The sequence below is a fragment of the Lemur catta genome, chromosome 22 (assembly GCF_020740605.2).
Source record: "Lemur catta isolate mLemCat1 chromosome 22, mLemCat1.pri, whole genome shotgun sequence".
NCBI lineage: Eukaryota > Metazoa > Chordata > Mammalia > Primates > Lemuridae > Lemur > Lemur catta.
The window spans coordinates 8,951,271-8,973,080 of record NC_059149.1 but is presented as its reverse complement, the minus strand read 5'-3'; the positions used below and the strand labels follow the sequence as shown (position 1 = coordinate 8,973,080).

The following is a 21,810-nucleotide window of genomic DNA, read 5'->3' as shown; positions in this document are numbered from 1 at the left end:
GGGGGCAGGGTGCGGGGGGGAAGGAATTTTCTGGTAACACAGCTGCCAGCGGCGGAAGATCAGGCTCACTGTCCTGCCTGTGGCTCCCGTGCTGGCCCTGTGGTGCCGTGGGTAGGAGGACAGGGGCCCAACAAGGAAATACACAAGTCACACGTCTTTATTCCATGTCAGAGGGGGTATCAAGGACAGAGGGAGGCACACTGGACTGAGAGAGGAGGTGCAGTGTGGCTGGAGACGCTGGAGCTGGTCTGGCCCACTCAGTGTCCTCCAGAACTTTCCCTGCTTCCTTCCCCAGGGCTGTTGGGAACATGTCTGTCCAAGGTCAGCGCACAGTGACAGAAGGACTGGCTCATCTGGGCCAGCCACAGGGGCCAAAAATAAAAGCGGAAAGGGGTAGGGAGGAAGAAAGTTCTGAGCTAGCAATATTTTTCCATAAAAATGCTGTGAAGCCACCTGGGACAGGAATAGAGGGGAATGTAGGAGAAAAAAACTAGAGTTCTGGTTGTTTTTGAGGAGTGGGTGAGGCGAGTAAAGGGAAACAGTTCATAGATCAAAGGATGATAGAGCCAGAAATAGAGCCTGGGAGGAGATTGCTCTTCCTGGGAAGAGAAAGGAGCCTCTCTTGACAACCAGATTTATAGTGGTGAGGAGACTATTCAGGATAATTATGGGAGAGAAAGGACAGAGAAAATGAGGAATCAGGGACTGGGACAGAAAATTCTAACAGAACCTTAAAGTAAAAAGCAGAAGAACTGGTACAGTGGAAAGTGATCAGTAAATAAATAAGCTCAAGCAGATAGAGTTCCAAGGAGTCCATGGATGGCCAGCTTACTTTTTGTAAATATTAATACAATATAATGAGTAAGAGAATGTAGAACTGTTTGGTGTATGTAGCATAGGAATTCAGGAAGCAAATAAGAAATCCAAGATCCAGTTAGAATAGTGCATGTAAACATGTTCTGAAATATCTAAAGTATTACATAAATTTAAGATATTGTTATTATACAAGCTATATAATTCTATATATATATTATACAACCTATATAATTAATACTATTTTTAGAATACTGGTCTGGTAGCAGCACTTCTAAAGTGTTTTCCGAGTGAGTTCTTTCTTTGTTCTTTTGATAAATTCTGAAGTAAAGTCCTGGTTTTTGTTTCAGATAATATTTTATAAAAATGGTGCCAATCAAGGTGTGGCTTACAAAGATATTTTCGAGGGGGTTTACTTTCCAGCCATCTCGCTGTACAAGAGCTGCACGGTGCGTATCTTGTGTTCATCCTGTGAACAGAACTTGAGGGAAGTAGGTGAATAGATGGTGAAAAAGCAGATGATTGAGTTCTAGAAAGAAATCTGAACAGCCTAAGAGTGACACAGGCATGTGTTGCTACTATTACTGTTTGGTTCAAAAACACTTGGGGGTTTTAGGAAGTATTTGCTTGGACAGATAAAGGTCATGCAGCTATCGAATGCACTGTGTGGTGTTACTGTTCAGTGGAAGGATATAAAGTGTATACATGCGTAAGTCAACTTGGTGTTATGTCATGATAACCTACCACTATTAGTAGCTTTGCTTACGTTGATTTCCTTTTTATAAAATGTGATCCAGCATAAGAAGGGGACTATCATTAGGGCCTGTTTTGTGTGGGCTTTTCTTGGTTTTTTGTTTGTTTGAGACAAAGTCTTGCTCTGTTGCCCCGGCTAGAGTGCAGGGGCATCAGTGTAGCTCACTGCACCTCAAGCAATCCTCCTGCCTCAGCCTCCCGAGTCGCTGCGACTATAGGTGCATGCCACCACGCCTGGTTCATTTTTTCATTTTTGTGTGTGTGTAGAGACGGGAGGTCTCCCTCTTGCTCGGGCTGGTCTTGAACTCCTGAGCTCAAGGTGTTCTCTCACCTTGGCCTCTCAGAGTGTTAGGATTACAGGCGTGAGCCACTGCGCTTGGCCTAGGGCCTGTTTGTTTTTTTAAAAAAACCAAACTTACAAACACACTTAAAAAGGTAATGAATTGAGGTTTCCATGTATTTTTAGTCTGTCAGTAGCTACCACTGAAGAAGGTAAAGTAAGGAAATGTTTAGGGTGTAAACAGAAATCAAGGCAGGTCTATTTTATTTACCTAATTCTTTTTTTTTTTTTTTTTTTTTTTTTTTGAGACAGAGTCTCACTTTGTTGCCCAGGCTAGAGTGAGTGCCGTGGCGTCAGCCTAGCTCACAGCAACCTCACACTCCTGGGCTTAAGCGATCCTACTGCCTCAGCCTCCCGAGTAGCTGGGACTACAGGCATGTGCCACCATGCCCGGCTAATTTTTTTTTGCTATATATATTTTTAGTTGGCCAGATAATTTCTTTCTATTTTTAGTAGAGACGGGGTCTCACTCAGGCTGGTCTCGAACTCCTGACCTCGAGCGATCCACCCGCCTCGGCCTCCCAGAGTGCTAGGATTACAGGCGTGAGCCACCGCGCCCGGCCTATTTACCTAATTCTTGATGGAAATCAGGATGTTGACCACTTTTAGTAATATTAATATGTATCTTATTTGTCTCAGTTATACTACAAGTATTATAGCTACATTTAAAGTGAAAAGTTTCTCGTGTCACATATTTTTCCAATATTTTTTAACGTTTCTCTTCATGTCTGTTTGAACTGAATTTACTCCAGGTCTCCATTAACTTTGGGCCATGCTTCAAGTATCCTCCGAAGGACCTCACTTACCGCCCCGTGAGTAGCGTTAAAATGTCCTCAGTGTCTTTGTTTCTTGCGGCTGCCCCTAGTCACCGTGCCGCCTCTCGTTCCTCCCTCAGATGAGCGACATGGGCTGGGGCGCGGTGGTGGAGCACACCCTGGCCGACGTCTTGTATCACGTGGAGACGGAGGTGGATGGCAGGCGCAGTCCCCCGTGGGAACCCTGACCAGGCCCTGCCTTCTTTCCAGACACAGACCTTCTGGGGAGGAACACTGGGGTTTTTGTTATTATTAGCGAACTGTCTCAAATGTTCTTCCAAAGATGCTGCAGAACACAGCCTCTCCTGTCAGCAAGTCAGAGGGCTGGGCGAGGCTGGCCCGCTGCCCTTTGGCATTGTCTCCCCACTTCAGCCACCGCTCTTACCCTGTGTGCCATCCACCAACAGCTGCTGACCCCAGGATCCCGTGCGCTCCCTGTGGAATTGGTGCTGTACCACACACCCTGCCAGCTAGGTCTTGTTACCTTACTGTATTTTCTAAGGAGTGAATAATCTTGTCCAAATGACTAACTTATTTAAAGACATTTCCTTCTGTGGCCATTGCCTCCATCTTACCTGTCCTCCAAGGAAGTGCTGGGCCTGTGTCTGAGAACAGCTGAAATCAGTCGCTGTACATTCCAAAGCAATCTAAGAGCTGTTTCCTTTTGGTGTGGGTTTGGCTTTGTTATTGATTTTGAAATACACTTTTGAACACTGGGATCTCGGAAACTACTAGATCTCTAGAATTGTAATTGTGAAAGAGCTTGCTTGCAGCTTTAACAAAATGAGAAACTCTTCCAAAATAAAACTTGTTTTGAAGTTTCTGTGGCAACGTGGGCTCCCTTCAGGATGGGTTCCTCTTGGTGACAGTGTCAGAAACGTGGGCAGTGTGAGCAAGGGGAGCCAGCATGGGAAGGAAGAGACAGGTTTCTGTCTTGTGTCTCAGCCGCTCCCCTCTTGCTCTCACTCTCGCCAGCCAAATCAGCCACCCCGTGTATTCTGTGAAAACTGGCACCTCAAGGAAGTGATGTTTATGGCGCCCTTCCAGCTCCTCTCCTTGAGCATGAGTGGTGATACGTGCCAGTAGTTTTCCTGCCTTGCTTAGCTTCCTCTGTAATAGCTGACAATTAAAGGCAGTTTTTAGAATACTAAAAACTGGGGCTGGGTGCAGTGGCTCACGCCTGTTATCCCAGCACTTTGGGAGGCCGAGAGGAGAGTGTCGCTTGAGGTCAGGAGTTTGAGACCAGCCTGAGCAAGAGTGAGACTCCGTCTCTACAGAAAATCCAAAAATTAGCTGGGCACGGAGGTGCTCGCCTATAGTCCTGGCTACTTGGGAGGGTGAAGCAGGAGGATCACTTAAGCCCAGGAGTTTGAGGTTGCTGTGAGCTATGGTGATGCTATTGCACTCTAGCCAGTGTGATATAGTGAGACCTTGTCTCAAAACAAAGAAGAAAAAAAAACTGGAATGTAAGGATGAAGCTTCTCTTGGGATTCATTGGTATCTTTCCTGTCTCTCTTTAAATTCATCAGTCTCGTGACTAATGCAGTCCTCCCAGCATTGCCCAGAGCCTCTCCTGCATAGCACTCTCCACCTAGATTAACAGGTGGAGTGGTTCAGTAGGTGATATGTTGCCGCAGAATCACCGTATGTTATGCCTGTGGTTCTTACGAATATCTTATTGTCATTTTTCTGTTTAAGAAAGTTCCCAAATTTCAAGAGAATATTGGTAGGTATCTTAGCACAGTGGCACTAATATATTTGTCACTGAATGAGTCACCTAAACTCTTTGATTTGGCCATTCCATATCTCTTAACAGGAAACCTAACAATCAGTATTGATTGTAGGCCAGAGTCTCGGGTCTAGACACCTGTTAGTTCGTGGGCTGGTCAAGGGCAGACCTGGTTATGCAGCTTCTAGATCATCAGAGTTTGAGAGACTCCAAGAAAATGAGGGTGGGGTTATTGAGAAGAAGTTAGAGGTGAATCCTGTGTAATATAAATTATCATACATAAGTTGTACATACACCCACCCACTCTCCATCTAAATTGTAAAGTTAGGTTTTTGTGCATATTTGGTTCTCACAATCAGAGGTTACAGAAATAACGCTGTTCTTGCTTAAAGTTGATATCCAAAAGCGTGTGTTTCAATAAGATTCATTTGAAGGGCTCAGAGAATACTTATTTTTCATGTAGTCCTATATAAAATAGTTTCTGTAATCAGATCATCAGTGACAACTTGCTTTATTTCAATGTAAAATTAAACAAGTGGGAAAATATCTCCACGGAGACCACAAAGACACAGTTACGTTGTTTGAAGGAGGTAAATCACAATCCAGTAAAGGGGCATTTGACGAAAGCCCATTTCTTCACCATCAGCCTGTTCTCTTAAAACTGGAGTATACGTTGCTTTAACATCTTTAAATAAGTAACCATTTTCTCTTAGCTGGTAGTGGAGGGTAATTCTGTTCTAGAAATACTTCTCTACAACTGTCCCCTCTCAGCTTTGAGGCTCCTGGATGAAGTTTTATCCATGACAAAAATAGACTACTCTAAGAAACAATCAGAATAAATTATAATAAATATCTCTATCAGTTGCACACTTTTAATACCTCAATAAATACCAGCATTCCTACTACTGCTGTTTTGCTTAGTAAGCTAGAGCTCTGTTTCCAAATGGTGTAAATCATCAACGCTATGAAAATTAGAATGAAAAAGCTTTGGGTGGTAATGGAGATTTTTTTCATCCTACTTAACATGTTTTAGCAAAGTAATCCCATCCCAATTTATATTTTAAAGCATAAGTTCCCTGAATCCTGAGAAAAGGAATTTGCTATCACCATATTATCTCTTCTTCCAGCCACTTCTCCAAAAATAGTAAAATTTTAACCTATTCAAGCAGGGGAGTGGGCAACCCCAAGCCCAGGTGACAGCTGTGGAATTCTACTAATTGGCATCATAAATAATAGAAATGTTAAATTTATCTTAGTAATATTATTCATTCTCTCATTTGGTACCATCTTTTTAATTAGGTAAATAAAATTATCAGTTGTAATTTAATCTTCCTGGCCTATTAATCAGCTATTGGTTATAGAGTTCTTTAAGAACTGACTTGAGTTTGTGCTTATCATGGAAATTACATTTTTATGAAGAATTCTGGTAACAGATTCCAAATAATTAAGTGACATAAATCTCTAGTAGTTTCTTTTAATGAGCTAGAGGATTTAATTAAATGCTTTGTCCTTGGCTGGGTGCGGTGGTTCACGCCTATAATCCTAGCACCCGAGGAGGCCAAGATGGGAGGATCGCTTGAGCCCAGAAGACCAGCCTGAGCAAGAGCGAGACCCCCTCTCTACTAACAATAGAAAAATTAGCCAGGTGTGGTTGCGTGCGCCTATAGTCAGTCCCAGCTACTCTGGAGGCTGAAGTAGGAGGATCGCTTGAGCCCAGGAGTTTGAGGTTGCAGTGAGCTACAGTAACAGCCACTGCACTCTACCCGGGGCAACAGAGTGAGTACCTATCTTTAAAAAAAAAAAAAAAAAAAAAAAAACTTATGGGACTATTCTAGTATGAAGTTGTAATCTAAGAGTAGAATTGTAAAACAGGTCCAGACTAATGTTTTTGTGTTAATTATGACTCTTTATTCTGACTGGTGCTTAGGGAAGAAGTAGAGAAACCAGTCTAACAGTTAGTTTTGTGGTTTTCCATAGAGAAAACTTGGGCTGTATTTCTGGAAGGTGCCTGCTGTGGGCAGTTGCCTGTTTGGTGGAGCTCTGGAGCTCCTTGGTGGAGGAGTAGAGGGTTGCCGGAGCCGCCTTTGCAAGGCTGCGCTTTGGCCACACGCAGGGAGTAGCGTTCTTGAGCCCATAAAACAAGACTTCCCACTCCCTGCAGTTAATATCCTCTGCATCCACTATCAGCCACTAGCATGTTTAAGAGGTTTTAGGTGGACATGTAAGGGCCGAGAAAAAAGTTGTACAAATATTTTAGGTGCCTATTTTAGGAGCCTTAACCTTCTAAGGCTCCTGAACAGCTAATCTATGAATGAAGTTACCTCTTTATCTAAGAGCCTCATCCTTATTTCCTTGGTACTAAAACCTTTACCAATCTGAGTCAGTCCCAGTATCATGCTCCACCCACCCCATCCACTGTCACCAGGTGGCGATCGCAGACGATGTGCAGGCTTCCGCAGGGATTGTCCTAACGTGCACGCAAACCAACGCAGCTGGGCACAGTGGAAACGGCAGGCTGGGCTTCAACACCTGGCTGCAGAGGCCGGGCTGGACTCCAGGTGCTTGCGCAGGTGGTTGGCAAAATCCACCTGGGTCTGTGAGAGGACCTGGTTGATGATAGTCTTTGGCAGCCACCCCTGCAGGAGAAGATTGAATCTGACCATGTGGGGGTGATGTTGTACCCTAGACACCTTTGCCACCCTATCACAAACTTAGGTTGCCTGGGGCTTGGTCCTTAGCTCTGTTTATAGATGCAGCCTTGGAGTTGACTAGGGTCAGGGGCTGGGGACTCCACTGCTGCCCTGGTGTCAGGACAGCATCAAGCACAAGATTTGCTGTTAAGACAAATTTCAGTCCTGTCTTCAGCTGAGTGACCCTGAGCAAATTACATCACCTCTCTCCCACTTAAGCTCTCTGGGCCTGAATTTCCTTCTTTCTAAACCGATACCTACAAAGTTGAACTTCAATGTGCGAGCTCAGAGGGAGCTCTTGCAGGCTTTTGAGATGATGGAATAGCAGTGAGGCCATCACTCAAGTCCCTTTCCTGCCCAACCGCCTGTGATTCTGTCCCCTGTGGGAGGCGAAGAGCCTGTGTCCTCACTGCCTCCCCGAGCCGCCCCCACGCCCCGCACCTTGAGGTCAATGCTGAGCAGCCAGGTGAGTTTGGTCTGTGAGGGACTTCCAGCCAGGGGACGGAGCACCATGCAGGTGGGGCCAAGCTCAGCTCTGGCAAATGAAGAGAAGTCACGTCAGGACAATTCGAGTTCTCTCTTACGCTGACTCGTTAAACTAGCCACATTTCTAGAGCACTCTGTCTTTTTTCTAAATCTCATCAGGGACGTGCCCTCTGCCAAGGGTATTAACAGGCGGCTTGGCTACCTGCGCGTCCGAACAAACATGGCTGTGGCTGGAGTGGGATGTGGAGGCCTGGTGCGCCCTCTCGCTGCTAGATCACAGGGCGCTGGGGAAAGGATTCGGAGTGACTGGGGCCTTGGGGAACTCAGGGAGCCGCAGGGTTCCAGGTGGTGTAGACGACCGAGCATACCAGCTGAAGCTGTCTGCCCTGCCCCTTGCTTTAGAAAATGACTAAGGTTCTTAAACTTTGGGAGGGTCAAGACAAACTGGCTGTTGAAGTAGGGCCAATCTTGTCCCTCTCCCCTACTTTGTAAATTAGGATGTTCTTTTGTAAAAGGAAGCCCAGGGTAGGAACCAAGGGGCAGTTTCTTGGAGCCAGGGGTTCAGACCTTGACACGCGTGCGGGAGTGCCTGCGGTTAACATGCCCGTGCTGGAAGAGGGGAGTGTGGAGGCTGCTGCCTGTCCTACCTGATGACGCCCTTCTGCTCGGGCATCTTCCCGAACTGCGTGGCCATGCCGGCCAGCACGCAGGTGGAGCCGCGGCGCTTGGCATAGCGCACGCTCACAAAGTCGCGCGGCCCCACCAGGTTTCCTGCTGCCTCTGCAGCCAGCTCGTGGGTGATGACCGTGTCTTTGCCAATCTTCTGCAGGACCTGCCGGGCCACAGGGAACCAGAGTCACTGCTCAGCCAGTGCGGGGGCTAAGCACCACCCACAGCTGGGGGCCCCCTTCGCCCGCCACTCAGAGTGGGCTTCCCTGGGTCCCTGCCACCCACACCTGGCCTTTGCTCACCTTGATCTCCTTGACATTCGGGTTCCACTCTCCTATGGCCTCCATGCGTTCCGCAAGCTCCTCATAGAGCCTCTCCACGGGCTGGTCCACCACCACCTCCAACCGGAACACCTTGCCCACGTCGGGGACCACTTTGCTCAGCACTTTGTCCCCATTCGCCTGGCAGGGAGAGAAAGGAGCCCCAGGGTAAAGGTTAGAGGAAAATACTCTCAGCCTAGGAATCTCAGATAACAGCAGCCAAGGGGTGTCGGCGGGGAGTGGGGAGCGGACAGTGAAAGGAACTCCGAGCCGAGCGTGAGGACGCCTGGACTCTGATCCAGTCGGCAGTCACTGCTGCCACGGCCTTGTGCAGCTGCTGAAGCCTGGGGCACGTGACCTGCTGCCCTCAGACCTTTTTTCTTGGTGGCAAGTGTTGGTGGCATGGTTAGGTCCAACTGGAAAAACCCACGTTTGACTTAAGAAGCTCAAAGATCCTGAGAGACATACCTGGGAGTGGGAAAAGTCTGGTCCACAGTCAGCTTAATTATACACGGGCTTATGTACACAGCTTAATTATACACAGAATGATGGGAGGGATCTTAGAGGTTTGTTTTAGCTCAATACCTCTTTTCACATCGCAGGATGTGGGGCCAGGGAGGGTGAGTGGTTTGCCGGGGGACCCTTAGCTAAGAGCGGTGCCGGCTTAAATCGCAGGTTTCTTGACTCCCAAACCAGTAGTCTGTTAACTCCATCACTCTGAGAACTTGGGGAAGGAGAGGTTTTGCCTGAACTTCGAGTAACAGGCAGCATGTAAGATTTCGCTGAAGATGAAGCCACCAAAGTCTCCAACAGTAGAGCCACTGGCCTTTACCGTATGCCTTGTCACTGGCTCCCAGCAAGGGGCAGTGCCCAGGAGCAGAGAACCCCAGACGGCCTTGGGCCCCCTTTTAGCCCAGCCCTGTTGCAGGGTGAGCTCAGCCACGAGGTGGGCTGAACAGCACAGACGACACACTCGGCGCCGTGGCAATTCTGACCCAGGGTGACGATGCCTCTAGTGCATGTGGGGTCCCCATTGCTGGGTCTCTGCTAGGTGGGCGCACAGTGTATTGGGAGGGGAGCTAAGGATTCCGCAATAGTGTTTCTCAAGCAGGAGGCTCCCAGATGCCTTTCACGGGGGAAGAGGGTGTCCAAGGATATATTCTCAGGAAGGAGTTCTCAAGTTCAAACCACCTGCTGCCCCCGACTACTGCCTGAGGCAGGAATTCAGAGAAGAGCAGTGACCCTAGCTGGCCTTGAGGGTGACAGCATAACAGTGAGGAAGCGCAGCCTTCTCCACACCTGTGCTTACCTGCTGGGTCTCCTTCTTCCAGCCCTCCTGATTACCGAGGATGTCCAGGGCCGTCTGCATGGCCTCCTCCCCCTGCCGCAGGTAGGCCAGCTCCTGGTCGCTGTAGAGAGTCTCCTCCAGCCGAGAGCCTGATACACAGTGAGGAGAGACAGGTCCTTTCTAGTCTCCTAGCCTCCCACCAGCTCTCGTCCCTCTGATCTCTGGATCTGCTCTTTCCTCTGAAGAGTCAAGACCAAAGCCATGGGGCCCAGCCTGCAGGTCAGGTTAGACACGGCAGCTGAAGGTGACAAGGAGGGGATCTGGCCTTGGGAACATTCCCCCAAAGGGCAGCAGGGCAGGCGGACGCCAGAGCCACATGCACAATATTTGCACCCCGGGAGCCTCCTGCCACTGGCAGAAGCCCAGAAGCCTGAGCACTTACCGAGCAGAGAGCTCCGCCGCCGAACCTGGTTCATCCAGGTGCCAGGGGTCGGGCCCCCCAGCGCCCTCCGGTTCAGCTCCTGGCCAATGGCCAACACAGCTTGCTGCCTCAGCCCTGCAGGGGGGGAAGGAGCCACGGTCTAGAGCTGGAAGTCCCCTTACGGACCAGTCCACTCCCTCAGCTTGTCACAGACGACGCTGGCTTGGAGATGGCAGTGACTTGCTGAGGAACACAGATTCCTAGCAGAGACCTGAACCAGAGCCAGGTCCCCAACTCCTGGTGCTTGTTACGCTGCACCAGGCTGCCTCCAGCACCCAGAAATTGGCTTCCATCTGGGCTGGTCGGGCCCGGCCCTGCCTGGAAACGACTGCAGCAGAGCCTGCTGGAGTTTCTCTCTTTTTGTCCAAACAACCGGGAAACCTGCTGCAGAAGGAGAATAAAACCCACCCCCGATGTCCGTGGATGCCGGCAGCCTCCACTGCTCAGCGTGCGGGTGAGTCCTTGATTTAGTGGGGACAGCCCCGCTGCCAGCCACAGCTCTGCCAAGCATGGGGCCTGTCCAAACCGTAGCTAATTCAGCCCAGTGCGAGTGGAAAGGGCTTGTCTAGGTTGGTTTGTGTCCCTTTCAGTGGTAGCAGGGGATTGACTCAAATGACTTTGGGTCCTAATCAGCTCTACAAAAAGTAGCCTCTTGTCACTGGTCCCTGTCTCTTCCTGGCTGCACAGGGATGACCAGACGTCCCTGCCCCACCTGCTTCTCTCTTTCCCTGGTCCTGCTGTCTTGCCCCTGCCCTCCCCCGTCCCTTTCTTTTCTTCCCCCGTCCTGCTTGTTGGAGTCAAGCCTGACTCTGCCTCCGCCACTGTGGGCGAGACCTTCCTCCATCCAAGCCTCGTCCAGCCCTGAAGGGAGGCAAAGCCAGCAATAGTTAAGAAGGATTGGCGCCCTGGCAGGGAGACTAGAAATCGCAGAATCTCGAAGGGACATCTTAGTGTCCAGCCCAATTCTTCAGGTGGGGAAACTGAGGTCCAGAAGGGAAGAGACTTGCCAGGCACCCCAGTCTGAGGCGCAACTGGGATCAGAACGTGGGTGGCCCGACCCCCGACCCCAGCGCCTTTCCCACCCGCATTGCCTGAGAGCCCCTGGCGAGCACCCCCGGCGCCGCCACCGCGGAGGACTCACCCTTCATGTTGCGCACGTGTCTGTAGGAGCTCCCGGCGCACAGCTTGAACGTTGCCAGCAGCATCGTTTGTGGCAGATGTGGCAGTGCCCGGGCTGCTGCTGCTGCCGCCTTTGCACCTTTGCTCTCAGGGCCGGCTCTTTGTCCCTCCTAAGCCCCTCAAGGTCCGCCCCTGGGTCCTGCGTTTTAAATGTCCCCAGCTGAAGGCTGTGCTTCATCACCGGGAGATAAAAAAGCCATCACTCACCGTGCAAAGGAAGGGTCAAGGGTAGAGCGATTGCCTCACGCTGCGGCTTTGGCCATTTGTGGCGAGGGGGTGGGGGGTGCGCAGAAAGGAAGGGAGAGCGGGGGGCCGACCCGGGAGACGGGAGGACAGCAGCTGAGCAGGAGGCACACAGTGGGTCTCCAGGTTGACAGTGCCGAGTTCTAGCCCCCGCCCTAGCGACTCCGGATTTCACAGGTCTAGACCACGGCCCAGACACCTGCATTGACACAAACAGGTGCTGGGTGTTCGGCCCAGTCTTTGCACTTCGGGGGCCCGTGGTGCTAAGTGAGGACACGTGAGGCTGCCGAGTCGCCTCTGCAGTCCTCACCCGCTGTCACCCGGGCGCAGTGGGGGCAACGAGCTCCACACCTGCGTGCTGGGCTCTGATGAAATCTTTGGGTCCCCTCAAAGGTGACCTTGGGGCTGCAACATTGGGCACAGAGAGAATTGCACTAGAGCTGTGTCTGACCCAGGCCTCGCCTCCTGTGTGGGACAGCTTCGTGTCCTGTCACCACTGCCTGGAGGCAGAGGGACAGCTGAACAGGGGACAGCAGCAGGGCCCCACCGCTGTCCCCCCAGACAGGATGAAAGGCCAGGCCCGGTGCCGGAGCCTGTGCGGAGCAGGCGAGCCCCCCATTTCCACCCGGTGAGGCGGGGTGGGGGCCCTGTGAGCCTGGGGCCACCAGCCTTTCCCCAAGGCCCACTGCAGCCTGTCACCTGTGAAGCTTCCTTGACCCCCACACTTTCTGGGGTGGCTTGTTCCTCTGACTGTCAGTAGCACTGGGGGATGTATCTCGGGTCCTGGTCTGGCCAGCGGCCGTGTGTCCGCTTGTCTCTGCGGGATGATTGTCTCTGCGTCTACTCCCCTCCTCAAACCCCATCCTGCCCTCAGCCCTCGGCTCCAGCGGGGACACAGGGAGGGGACTCTTGCTCCTTCTTTACTGAGTGACCAGCTGGGGAAGCAGCTAAGGGTGCAGGGACATCTTTTGACCTAGGAAACCTGCCTCTCACCCTCGAAGAGTCCCCAGGGAGGACGGCAGGGCCTCTCCCGAGGGAGGCTGGCATCTGGGGATGAAGGCCCAGGTCCTGGGGGAGTGCGGTGGCCTTGCTGGGCGGCTGGCCTGCTCCTCACCCGCTTGTCCCCGTGCATGTGCTCCCTCGGCACGTGTGGGCCCGGCACACCTGACCGCAGCGGGTGGGCAGTGGGGGTTATTGCGGAACAGGCCATGCAGATAACGTTCAAGGCCCCGCTCTTGCCATCCTGCGGAGAGTTACGGCCATCTGGAGGGGAGGGGGCGGGCTGGGACGCTGAGGGCTGAGGTTTGCAGCTGTGCTGATGTCAGAGGCTGTCATTGACTCAGGGGGTGGCGCTGGGTGACCTCACCCAGGGCCAAGGCTCCCTTCCTCTCTTCCTCATCCCTCCCGGGCTGGGTGACTAGTTAACTCTTACTGTCCCTCTGAGCAGTATGGTGTGGCGAGAGTCTGGGCACCTCCTCTGCATCTGGGCCTGCTTTTTGGTGGGGGCAGAGCTCCCAAGGCAGGCGACCAGGTGGGCACAGCAGGCCGGGGGGCAGGGGACTCAGAGACCTGGCCGTGGTGGCACAGAGTGCTGGAGAAGGCGGCCCTGGGGCCAGGGAGGAAGGCAGGGCTTTGGGGCAGAAAAGGGGACTTGGTGCATCCATCCATCCACTCAGTCCTTGACGGAGCGTCCTCTGCAGAGCTCTGCAACTGTGACCATGTGGATCGAGCCCTGTGGCCCAGTGGGGACAGCTGGAGAGCAGATGAGGCGTCTGGGAAGCACAGAGGGAGGAACACTTAGTTCCACAGGGGACGGAGGGAGGAGTGCTGTGGACGGCTGCTGGGAGGAAGTAGCATTTGAGTTGGGTCTGGGAAGGGTGGTTAGAGCCAGCTAGGTTTGTGGTGGGCGTCGGAGAGAGAGAGAGGAGGGGGCGTTCCAGGTAGGCGGGTGGCCAGCAGCAAGGAGAAAGGCTCCGAGGGCTGAGAGCTGGCTGCTTGGGTACGGGCAGTGTGGCCACGGGTGTCCGGGCTGCCCGTTGGGGATGGGAAGATTCCCCTGCAGGCTCCCAGGAGGCAGAGGCTGATGCTGGGCAGGGGGACCTCAAGCTTGTGTGGCCCCGGCTCAGAAGAGGTGCAGCAGCTGCCACCTCTTGGTTTTCTGGCCTGGGCTCGTTTGGGGCAGCCGTGAACCAGAGCGGGGAAGACACAGGTTTTGCGTTCAAACAGACCCCAGTCCCGCTCCCACCGTGAACATTGTGACTGTCGGGAGCTCACTTCTTTAATCTGAGCTTCGTTGCCTGTAAAATGGGAATATGTTTCTTTTCTTTTTCTTTTTGTTACCCTCTCAGGTTGGTTATAAGGTTTAAGTGAGGTGACAATGCATCAGGAGCCCACCAGGCACAGTCCAGACTTCTTAGCACGACCCCAGTTTATGCCTCCAAATTCGCACCCTGGACTCTCCCCCAGCAGAGCTCAGCTCCCCCCAGGCGCCTGCCGCCCTCGCCCCTGGGCACTGCAGGGACGCGGGGTCCTCTCCCAGGCTTCCCGTGGGCCTCCTCACCCTGCTCTGTAATTTGCATTTGACACTTTTTCCTTCCAGCCCTTGTGGTAAATGTGTATCACAGTACCGATAAGACTGTTGCTAATTCTCCCTTATTTTACATCTCTGTAAACATATACATCTACCAGTAAAAATGTAACTTTACATGGACCTGTCAACTGCATAAGGAACTGGACCCTTTCCTCTTAGTTTTGGAATCTCTAGTGCTTAGCACAGTGCTGGATAATTAATAGACACTGATTACATGTTTAATAAATAATTGAGAAGCATAGAGGCTGGTACTTTGTAGATTCTCAATACATACTGGTTTGCTTCCATCTCTTTTTTTTTTTTTTTTTTGAGATAGAGTTTTGCTCTGTCACTCTCCCCGCCCCCCCACCCACTAGAGTGCAGTGGTGTCATCATACCTCACAGCAACCTCAAACTCCTGGGCTCAAGCGGTCCTCCTGCCTCAGCCTCCCAAGTAGCTGGGACTACAGACACGTACCACCATGCCCGGCTAATTTTTTCTATATATTTTTAGTTGTCCAGCTAATTTCTTTCTATTTTTAGTAGAGATGGGGTCTTGCTCTTGCTCAGGCCGGTCTCAAACTCCTGAGCTCAAACAATCCACCCGCCTTGGCCTCCCAAGTGCTAGGATTACAGGCGTGAGGGTGCACCCCGGGCTGTGTATGGGGTCTGCGTTGATTTTCTGTTAAAGGAATGAAGGTCTCCAGAAGGACCACTCTGAGCAGGCAGCACAAAGTTAAGGCAAACCAACCTCGGTGGGCTTGAGGTAATCACAGATTACCTCCCTTAGAAGTACATTTTATGCAATTCAGCACTTAAATTCCTTAATAAGGGTTGGTCATCATTATTTCACAGGTATTGTTATTTGCACAAAGGAGATTGTAAGTATAAATTCATCGAGAGTGGGGAGCATCCCAGTAGATCCCAGTAGATCTCAGGGGATTATAAAAGTTGACACGAGCACTCCTGTGCCGGGCACCCCGCTAAGCTCTTCACACACGTCGTCCTGGCAACAGCCACCCAAGAAGCTGCTACTGTTATTACCCCTATTTTATAAATGAGGAAGTTGAGGCACTGAGGGGTTAAGCAACTTGACCAAGTTCAAAGAGCCAAGTGAAGAAACCAAGTTGCGAAACCAGGCAGCCTAATCTGTGCCCTTGGTTCTATTGCTTCACCTTTTAAAATCTCAGGGCTCCCTCTGAAAAATGGGGCTAAGAGCTGTCTCTCCTCCTAGCATGTGCCTGGCTGGCTTAGAGTAATCTCTCAACAAATTTTAGGGTCATGGGTGACTTACTCAACTGTCAGATTCTGTTGGGACCCCTTGCTTTCCCCTTCCCCCACCATTTCAAACAGGTAAACCAGACTTCAGCTTTCCTTGCCCAGGGATTTTGGCAGAGAACATAGTCAAGGCTTTTGATCTGTTGTAATCGCCTAAAGGCAGGGGGGCGGAATTTAACCTTCCAGATATTTCATTTGACCCACACACCATTTTAAGGAAACTTTGAATTCGTTGCCAACATCAACTGTAGGGACAGAAAACAGATTTGTGCCATCCAGGGCCCAGGAAAGGAGGAAGAAGTTAAACACAAAAGGCACAGGGGCCACGAAAATATTCCGTATCTTGGTCGTGATGGTGGTTACATAACTAGATGCAGCTGTTGAAACTCACGGAACTGCACACTAAAAGGGGTGAGTTTTACTGTATGTAAATTATATCTCAGTAACCCAGAAAAAACTGGGTCTCAGAGATGGATTCCCAGGCAGTGTGGGTTCCCAGCCTTGACGTCCACCGGCCAGCGAGCCCTCTCTCCTCCCATTGGCCCAGCTACTGGCTGCGTGGGCCCTGACACCACTCGGATCTCTAGGTTTCCAAAGCAACAGCACTGAAGGTCATTTTCTACCCCTGGGTCCAGCCACTTGGCTGAAGTTGGTGGGGGTGGAGGGGGTGAGAAGAAAGGAGAATGGGCGGAAAATAGGAGGCTGGGAGGGGAAAGGAGAGGCCAAGCACTGAAGTGACACAGGAGAGAAGGAAAGCAGCCTCTGATTTTATCCTGTTTCCAGATAGTCCTGGCAGAGCCCGGGGATTAGACAGGCAGGGGAGTCCTAACTCAGGTGGGACCCAATGTCCCAGAGCTATGGGACATTGCTCCCATTTTCTAGAATTGAGTTTCCAGCTCTTTCAGGGATGGCGAGGGGAATAGGGAAACTTATTTATTTATTCATTTTATTTTGGAGACAGCGTCTCACTCTGTTGCCTGGGGCTAGAATGCAGTTGCGTCATCATAGCTCACTGCAACCTCACACTCTTGGGTTCAATCAATCCTCCTGCCTCAGCCTCCCAAGTCGCTGGGACTATGGGCTTGTGCCATTGTGCCCAGCCAATTTTTCTTTTTGTAGAGATGAGGTCTTGCTCTTGCTCAGGCTGGTTTCAAACTCCTGACCTCAAGCAATCCTCCTGCCTTGGTCTCCCAGAGTGCTGGGATTACAGGTGTAAGCCACTGTGCTGGCCTATTTATTTATTTTTTTGAGATGGCATCTTGCTATGTTGTCCACGCTCTACTTGATCTTCTGGGCTCCAGGGATCCTCCTGCCCTAGCTCCCAAGTGGCTGGGATTACAGGCCTGAGCCACCGCACCTGGCGGGAAAATCTATCTTGGATCTTGGGCCTCTTAGGTGGGTACACGACCAGCTTACTTGGTAAAAGCAAGTGTCCACGAAGCAGTTCCTTGCTCCCATTATCCAGGGGACCCCTGGAGGGTGACATATAAGATGAAGGTGGACACTGCTGCCCACTTATGCCTGGAGGGCAGCTAGGAGGAAAACAGGTGCCTCACCCCTGCCCGTTCCCCAGCTCCATGATTCCCTGGGATGCTTTTCCAGACATTTTTATACCAGTTATCACCAATCTCTTCCCACCTGGAGGGTTATGGCCTACAGTCCAGGCTGCCCCGAGAGGAGGGGAACATCTCCATATTCAGTGTGAGGATCTCTGCTGATTACTCAATGCCTGCTTGTTCAGCGGGTCCAGCTGCCCTCACCTTCTGGTGCCCTCCTGGTCTCCCAAGCATCTTGGTTTGCCGGCTGGAGCTCACCGCATGCTGTCATCCATCCATCCATCCATCCATCCAATTCAGTGAGTATTAATACATACTGAGACCTAATACATGCCAGGCATCATTCTAGATGTTGGGGCTACAAGAGTGAACAAGACAGACAGAACTCCCATCCTTAAGGGTTTACATTCTAATGGGGGAGGGGAGCAGACAGTAAACAGGTAAAATTTATGTCAGATGGTGCTGCTCGCTAGGGTGAAAAGTCAAGCTGGAAAGGAAATAGGGGTAGAGGTCTTATTTTATTGTATTATATTTTTTGGGAGACAGAGTCTCACTCTGTCACCCAGGCTAGAGTGCAGTGGCATCATTGTAGCTCACAGCAACCTCAAACTCCTGGGCTCAAACAATCCTCCTGCCTCAGTCTCCCGAGTAGCTGGGACTACAGGCATGTGCCACCATGCCCGGCTAATTTTTCCATTTTTTATTTTTTGTAGAGACAGGGTCTAGCTCTTGCTAGAATTACAGGCGTGAGCCACTTACCTGGCCAGCAGTGCTATTTTAAAGAGGTAGTCAAGAAAGGTGAAATTTGAGTAGAGATCTGAAGATAGCGAGGGAAGGATTCATGCAGGTATCTGGGGGAAGTGTGTTCTAAGCACACAGAGTGTCAAATTCAGCCCCATCCAGGGCACAGGTGATTTTCAGGGCTAGAGATGAAGGATGTGCAAATGAACGTATGCTTTTTTCTTTCCGAGATGTAATAAGCACGTAAGAATTCACTATAGGCTGGGCATGGTGGCTCACGCCTGTAATGCCAGCACTTTGGGAGGCTGAAGTGGGAGAATCACTTGAGGCCAGGAGTTTGAGACCAGCCTGGGCATCATAGGAAGACCCCATCTCTACAGCTGGGCATGGTGGCTCATGCTTGTAGTCCCAGCTACTTGGAAAGCTGAAGTGGGAGGATCACTTGAGCCCAGGAGTTCAAGGCTGCAGTGAGGTGTGACTACTGCACTGCAGCCTGCGTGACAGATCAAGACCCCGTCTCTAAAAGAAGAAAACACTAAAAAAAAAAAAAAAAAAAATTACTACAAACTAAGGCAGTGTTTTTCCAAAATGTTTCTGACAGCTACTCACAGTAATGAATTTGTTTTACATCGCTGATATTTGCATACATGTACATAACAAGTTTCACCCTTGACCTAACTTGATTATATGTGATGCAGTCTATTTTCTATTGTATTCCAGTTAAAAAAGAGATACTGATTATAATCCACTAAATTCATCTCAAGATCTAGTAGGTTGCAAACTCAGTTTAAACTTGGTTGATGGCCAGGCGTGGTGGCTCACGCCTATAATCCTAGCACTCTGGGAGGCCAAGGCGTGAGGATCTCTCAAGGTCAGGAGTTCGAGACCAGCCTGAGCAAGAGCGAGACCCCGTCTCTACTAAAAAAATAGAAAGAAGTTATCTGGACAACTAAAAATACGTAGAAAAAATTAGCCGGGCATGGTGGCGCATGCCTGTAGTCCCAGCTACTTGGGAGGCTGAGGCAGAAGGATTGCTTGAGCCCGGGAGTCTGAGGTTGCTGTGAGCGAGGCTGATGCCACGGCACTCTAGCCAGGGCAAAAGAGCAAGACTCTGTCTCCAAAAAAAAAAGAAAAAAAAAAGAAAAGAAAAAAATAAATTTGGTTGATCATGTTCAGCCTGATTGGCAAAAACCTGCCTTTTCCTGAATTTAACATAGTCATGAAAACATTTTGGGTGTCATCTTCAGGAGTCAGTTGTACTGGTAGAGCTCACGTGCATATGAGCTTGTGTGTATCACAGGTGCTCAGCTCACCGCAACTCCAAGGTGACAGCTCAGACTAGACTCTCCTGTTACTCCTTCCTTGATTATGAGCAGGGTTGGTTTGAGTTTTCCCTAAGCTTAAAGCAGGATTAGAGAACCAGCTTGCAGCATCTACAACCAGAATACCACCTTCATACGTCATTGAAAATGCTGGCTCCTAAATAGGACCAGAGAGCTGGGTGGAGCTCGACTGGTGGGATACCTTTTGACAGGTGAGAAAACGCCGTGCATGTGCACACACACACATACATGTATACTTATGTACATATATATCTTTTTTTTTTTTTCTCTCTGTTGCCCAGGTTAGAGTGCAGTGGCATCAGCTCACTGCAAGCTCAAACTCCTTGGCTCAAGCAATCCTCCTGCATCGGTCTCTTGAGTAGCTGGGACTACAGGCATGCGCCACCATGCCCGGCTAATTTTTTCTGTATATATTCTTAGTTGTCCATATAATTTCTTTCTATTTTTTAGTAGAGACGGGGTCTGATTCTTGGCAGGCTGGTCTCGAACTCCTGAGCTCAAGCAATCCTCCCACCTCATTCTCCCAAACTGCTAGGATTACACGTGTGAACCACCACACCTGGCCCCTGGGGCCCATTTTTTGATCTGTGCAGCACTGCCATGAATCTCATGTGAGCACCTGAGATTAGAGCTTGGGAACAATCCTCATCAGTCGCGTCAGTGGTCTTTGGCCTGGCGCACCTGCTCCGCAGGCTGGCTTACACCCACCCTGTCTGCACTGCACCCTGGGAGACTACCTTCCAGCCTTCTGTACCCTGACATGGCTTCCCCAGGAAGCCTCCACAATGGACAACACGTGGGTATTTGGCCCTACCAAGTATCCACCGCCTGCTGGGAATTTATGAGTGGGGGAGGGGAGAGATACTGTGGTTTAAACTTAGCTAAGAGCATGCAATCCAAGGTCAAGAGCTAAACAGGGTGTGTGTGGGGGGAACAGTTGGAAGAATGCAAGAGATGCTGCTATACTCAGTTTCAGAATAAAGATGGCCAGAAAAGGGGCCTTGGTAGATCTTATTTTTCTCCTTCGAAAGCAGTCTCAAGGGAAGCCCAATTGGAAGAAACCAATTTAAGATACAACAAAAGTATGAAATGGGATAGAGCCTGAGGTCTAATAATAGCACCAGCAGTGGTCTGGGAAAAAAGCACCAGATCTCAGTATCTGCAAAGACTGGGCTGGGCAGCACTACGGGCAAAGCATGGCGCCCGGCTGCTGGGGCACTGAGGACAGAAGCAGCCTGGCCAGCTCAGTTTCTGCCTGTGGGTCTAATTCTTGGCTGCTGCCTGTATGGTAAAGATCTAACGCAACACTCTAGGCATAATGATGGAGCCCTTGCCAAGGCTTGGAAATTCAACAGATTTAAGTGTTCTTGACTTATTGTGGCAATTAAATCCCTTTTAAGGTAAGAATAACTCATAACTCATTACATTTGGAATTGTTTGATGGATGTTGGAAAGACAAGATAACTATAGTGAATCTTCATCTTGTAGGAGGCATGTTCTGAAATAGTGGGGCTCAGAAAACCATGCTGTCATCTTGCTGAACTCAGAGTACCTTACTGGAGTCAGTTAGACATGTTTTTCCAAAGCTGGTGATGGGTATTTTCCCCCTTTGTGTGGGTAGTTACTAACAAATTCTGGCCATTAAACAGGTAAGATTATAGGCAAAACATTAGGTAATTTATGAAGAAACAATTACACTTAATGATTTATCTATTGTAAAACCAACCTGATGATAGTTCAGAAGTCAAATGCTTTATAGGCATCTTGAGCAGTTTTAAAACATCTGAGCTCATAAAATGTTAAACTTATTTAATACTATAAAACAATTCACACACTAACTAGACAAATATCTTGTGAAAAGGACATCTTTGCCAGACTATAAAAAGGAATTATTTGGAATATTTATACAGGTAAAATGAGAAGCAGAGAGGATGACTGACTTACTCAAGCCTAATGTACCAATAAGCCAATTTTACACTGTCTCTCATCTGCTAGTTCAGTCCACTGTCTGCTAAACCACACTTTGTTTTTTAGAGACAGGGTCTGTCACCCAGGCTGGAGGGCAGCAGTGTGATCATAGCGCACTGTAACCCTCTAGGCTCAAGCGATCCTGCTGTCTCAGGCCCCCGAGTAGCCGGAACTACAGGCATGTGCCATTACAGCTGGCTAATGTTTAAATTTTTTTTCTGGAGACAGGGTCTCGCTATGTTGTCCAGGCTGATCTGGAACACCTGGCCTCAAGCAGTCCTCACACCTCAGCTTCCCAAGTAGCTGGGACTACAAGCACGAGCCACCACACCCAGCTTTAGAGATGGGGTTGTGCTATATTGTCTAGGGTGGTCTCAAACTTCTGGCCTCAAGTGATCCTCCCACCTCAGCCTTCCAAAGTGCTGGCATTACAGGTGTGAGCCACCATGCCTGGCCTCACACTACCTTCCTAAAGTACAGTCTGTTGTGCTTCTTACACAATCATCACTCTTCAACAATCATACCACAAAATGCCATCACTATGGACGG

The 21,810-nt window shown here is 50.0% G+C and overlaps 2 protein-coding genes across 10 annotated transcripts in view; one reads left to right on the top strand and one right to left on the bottom strand.

Annotated features, from left to right (window-relative positions):
• ASH2L (ASH2 like, histone lysine methyltransferase complex subunit) overlaps nucleotides 1-21,810 on the top strand; it is a 56,384-nt gene that overhangs the window by 25,969 nt on the left and 8,605 nt on the right. For 7 of the 9 annotated variants that reach the window (XM_045535893.1, XM_045535890.1, XM_045535898.1 and 4 more), the window contains 3 exons: nucleotides 1,164-1,262; nucleotides 2,659-2,718; nucleotides 17,298-17,508. In XM_045535893.1, coding sequence (XP_045391849.1) covers nucleotides 1,164-1,262; nucleotides 2,659-2,718; nucleotides 17,298-17,508 — 370 coding nt within the window. Of the gene's footprint in view, nucleotides 1-1,163; nucleotides 1,263-2,658; nucleotides 2,719-2,801; nucleotides 3,541-17,297; nucleotides 17,509-21,810 lie in introns of those variants that run through there. The other 2 variants (XM_045535895.1, XM_045535894.1) reach the window with 1 other exon arrangement.
• STAR (steroidogenic acute regulatory protein) lies at nucleotides 6,930-11,706 on the bottom strand. Its single transcript, XM_045535904.1, has 7 exons — nucleotides 11,526-11,706; nucleotides 10,346-10,459; nucleotides 9,925-10,052; nucleotides 8,598-8,756; nucleotides 8,274-8,458; nucleotides 7,582-7,675; nucleotides 6,930-7,086 (listed from the first exon to the last, which is right to left on the bottom strand). Exons 1-7 carry the CDS (start codon nucleotides 11,587-11,589, stop codon nucleotides 6,973-6,975), a joined length of 858 nt encoding a protein of 285 aa, XP_045391860.1. The 5' UTR covers nucleotides 11,590-11,706; the 3' UTR covers nucleotides 6,930-6,972.

What these genes read in the sequence shown, in the direction of transcription:
- STAR (XM_045535904.1), bottom strand. Translation starts at nt 11,589, where the DNA reads ATGCTGCTGGCAACGTTCAAGCTGTGCGCCGGGAGCTCCTACAGACAC. An exon ending in GCGGCGGAGCTCTCTGCTCG is followed by an intron (nt 10,053 to 10,345) that starts GTAAGTGCTCAG and finishes ACTGTGTATCAG; the next exon opens with GCTCTCGGCTGGAGGAGACT. An exon ending in GGAAGAAGGAGACCCAGCAG is followed by an intron (nt 8,757 to 9,924) that starts GTAAGCACAGGT and finishes TCTCCCTGCCAG; the next exon opens with GCGAATGGGGACAAAGTGCT.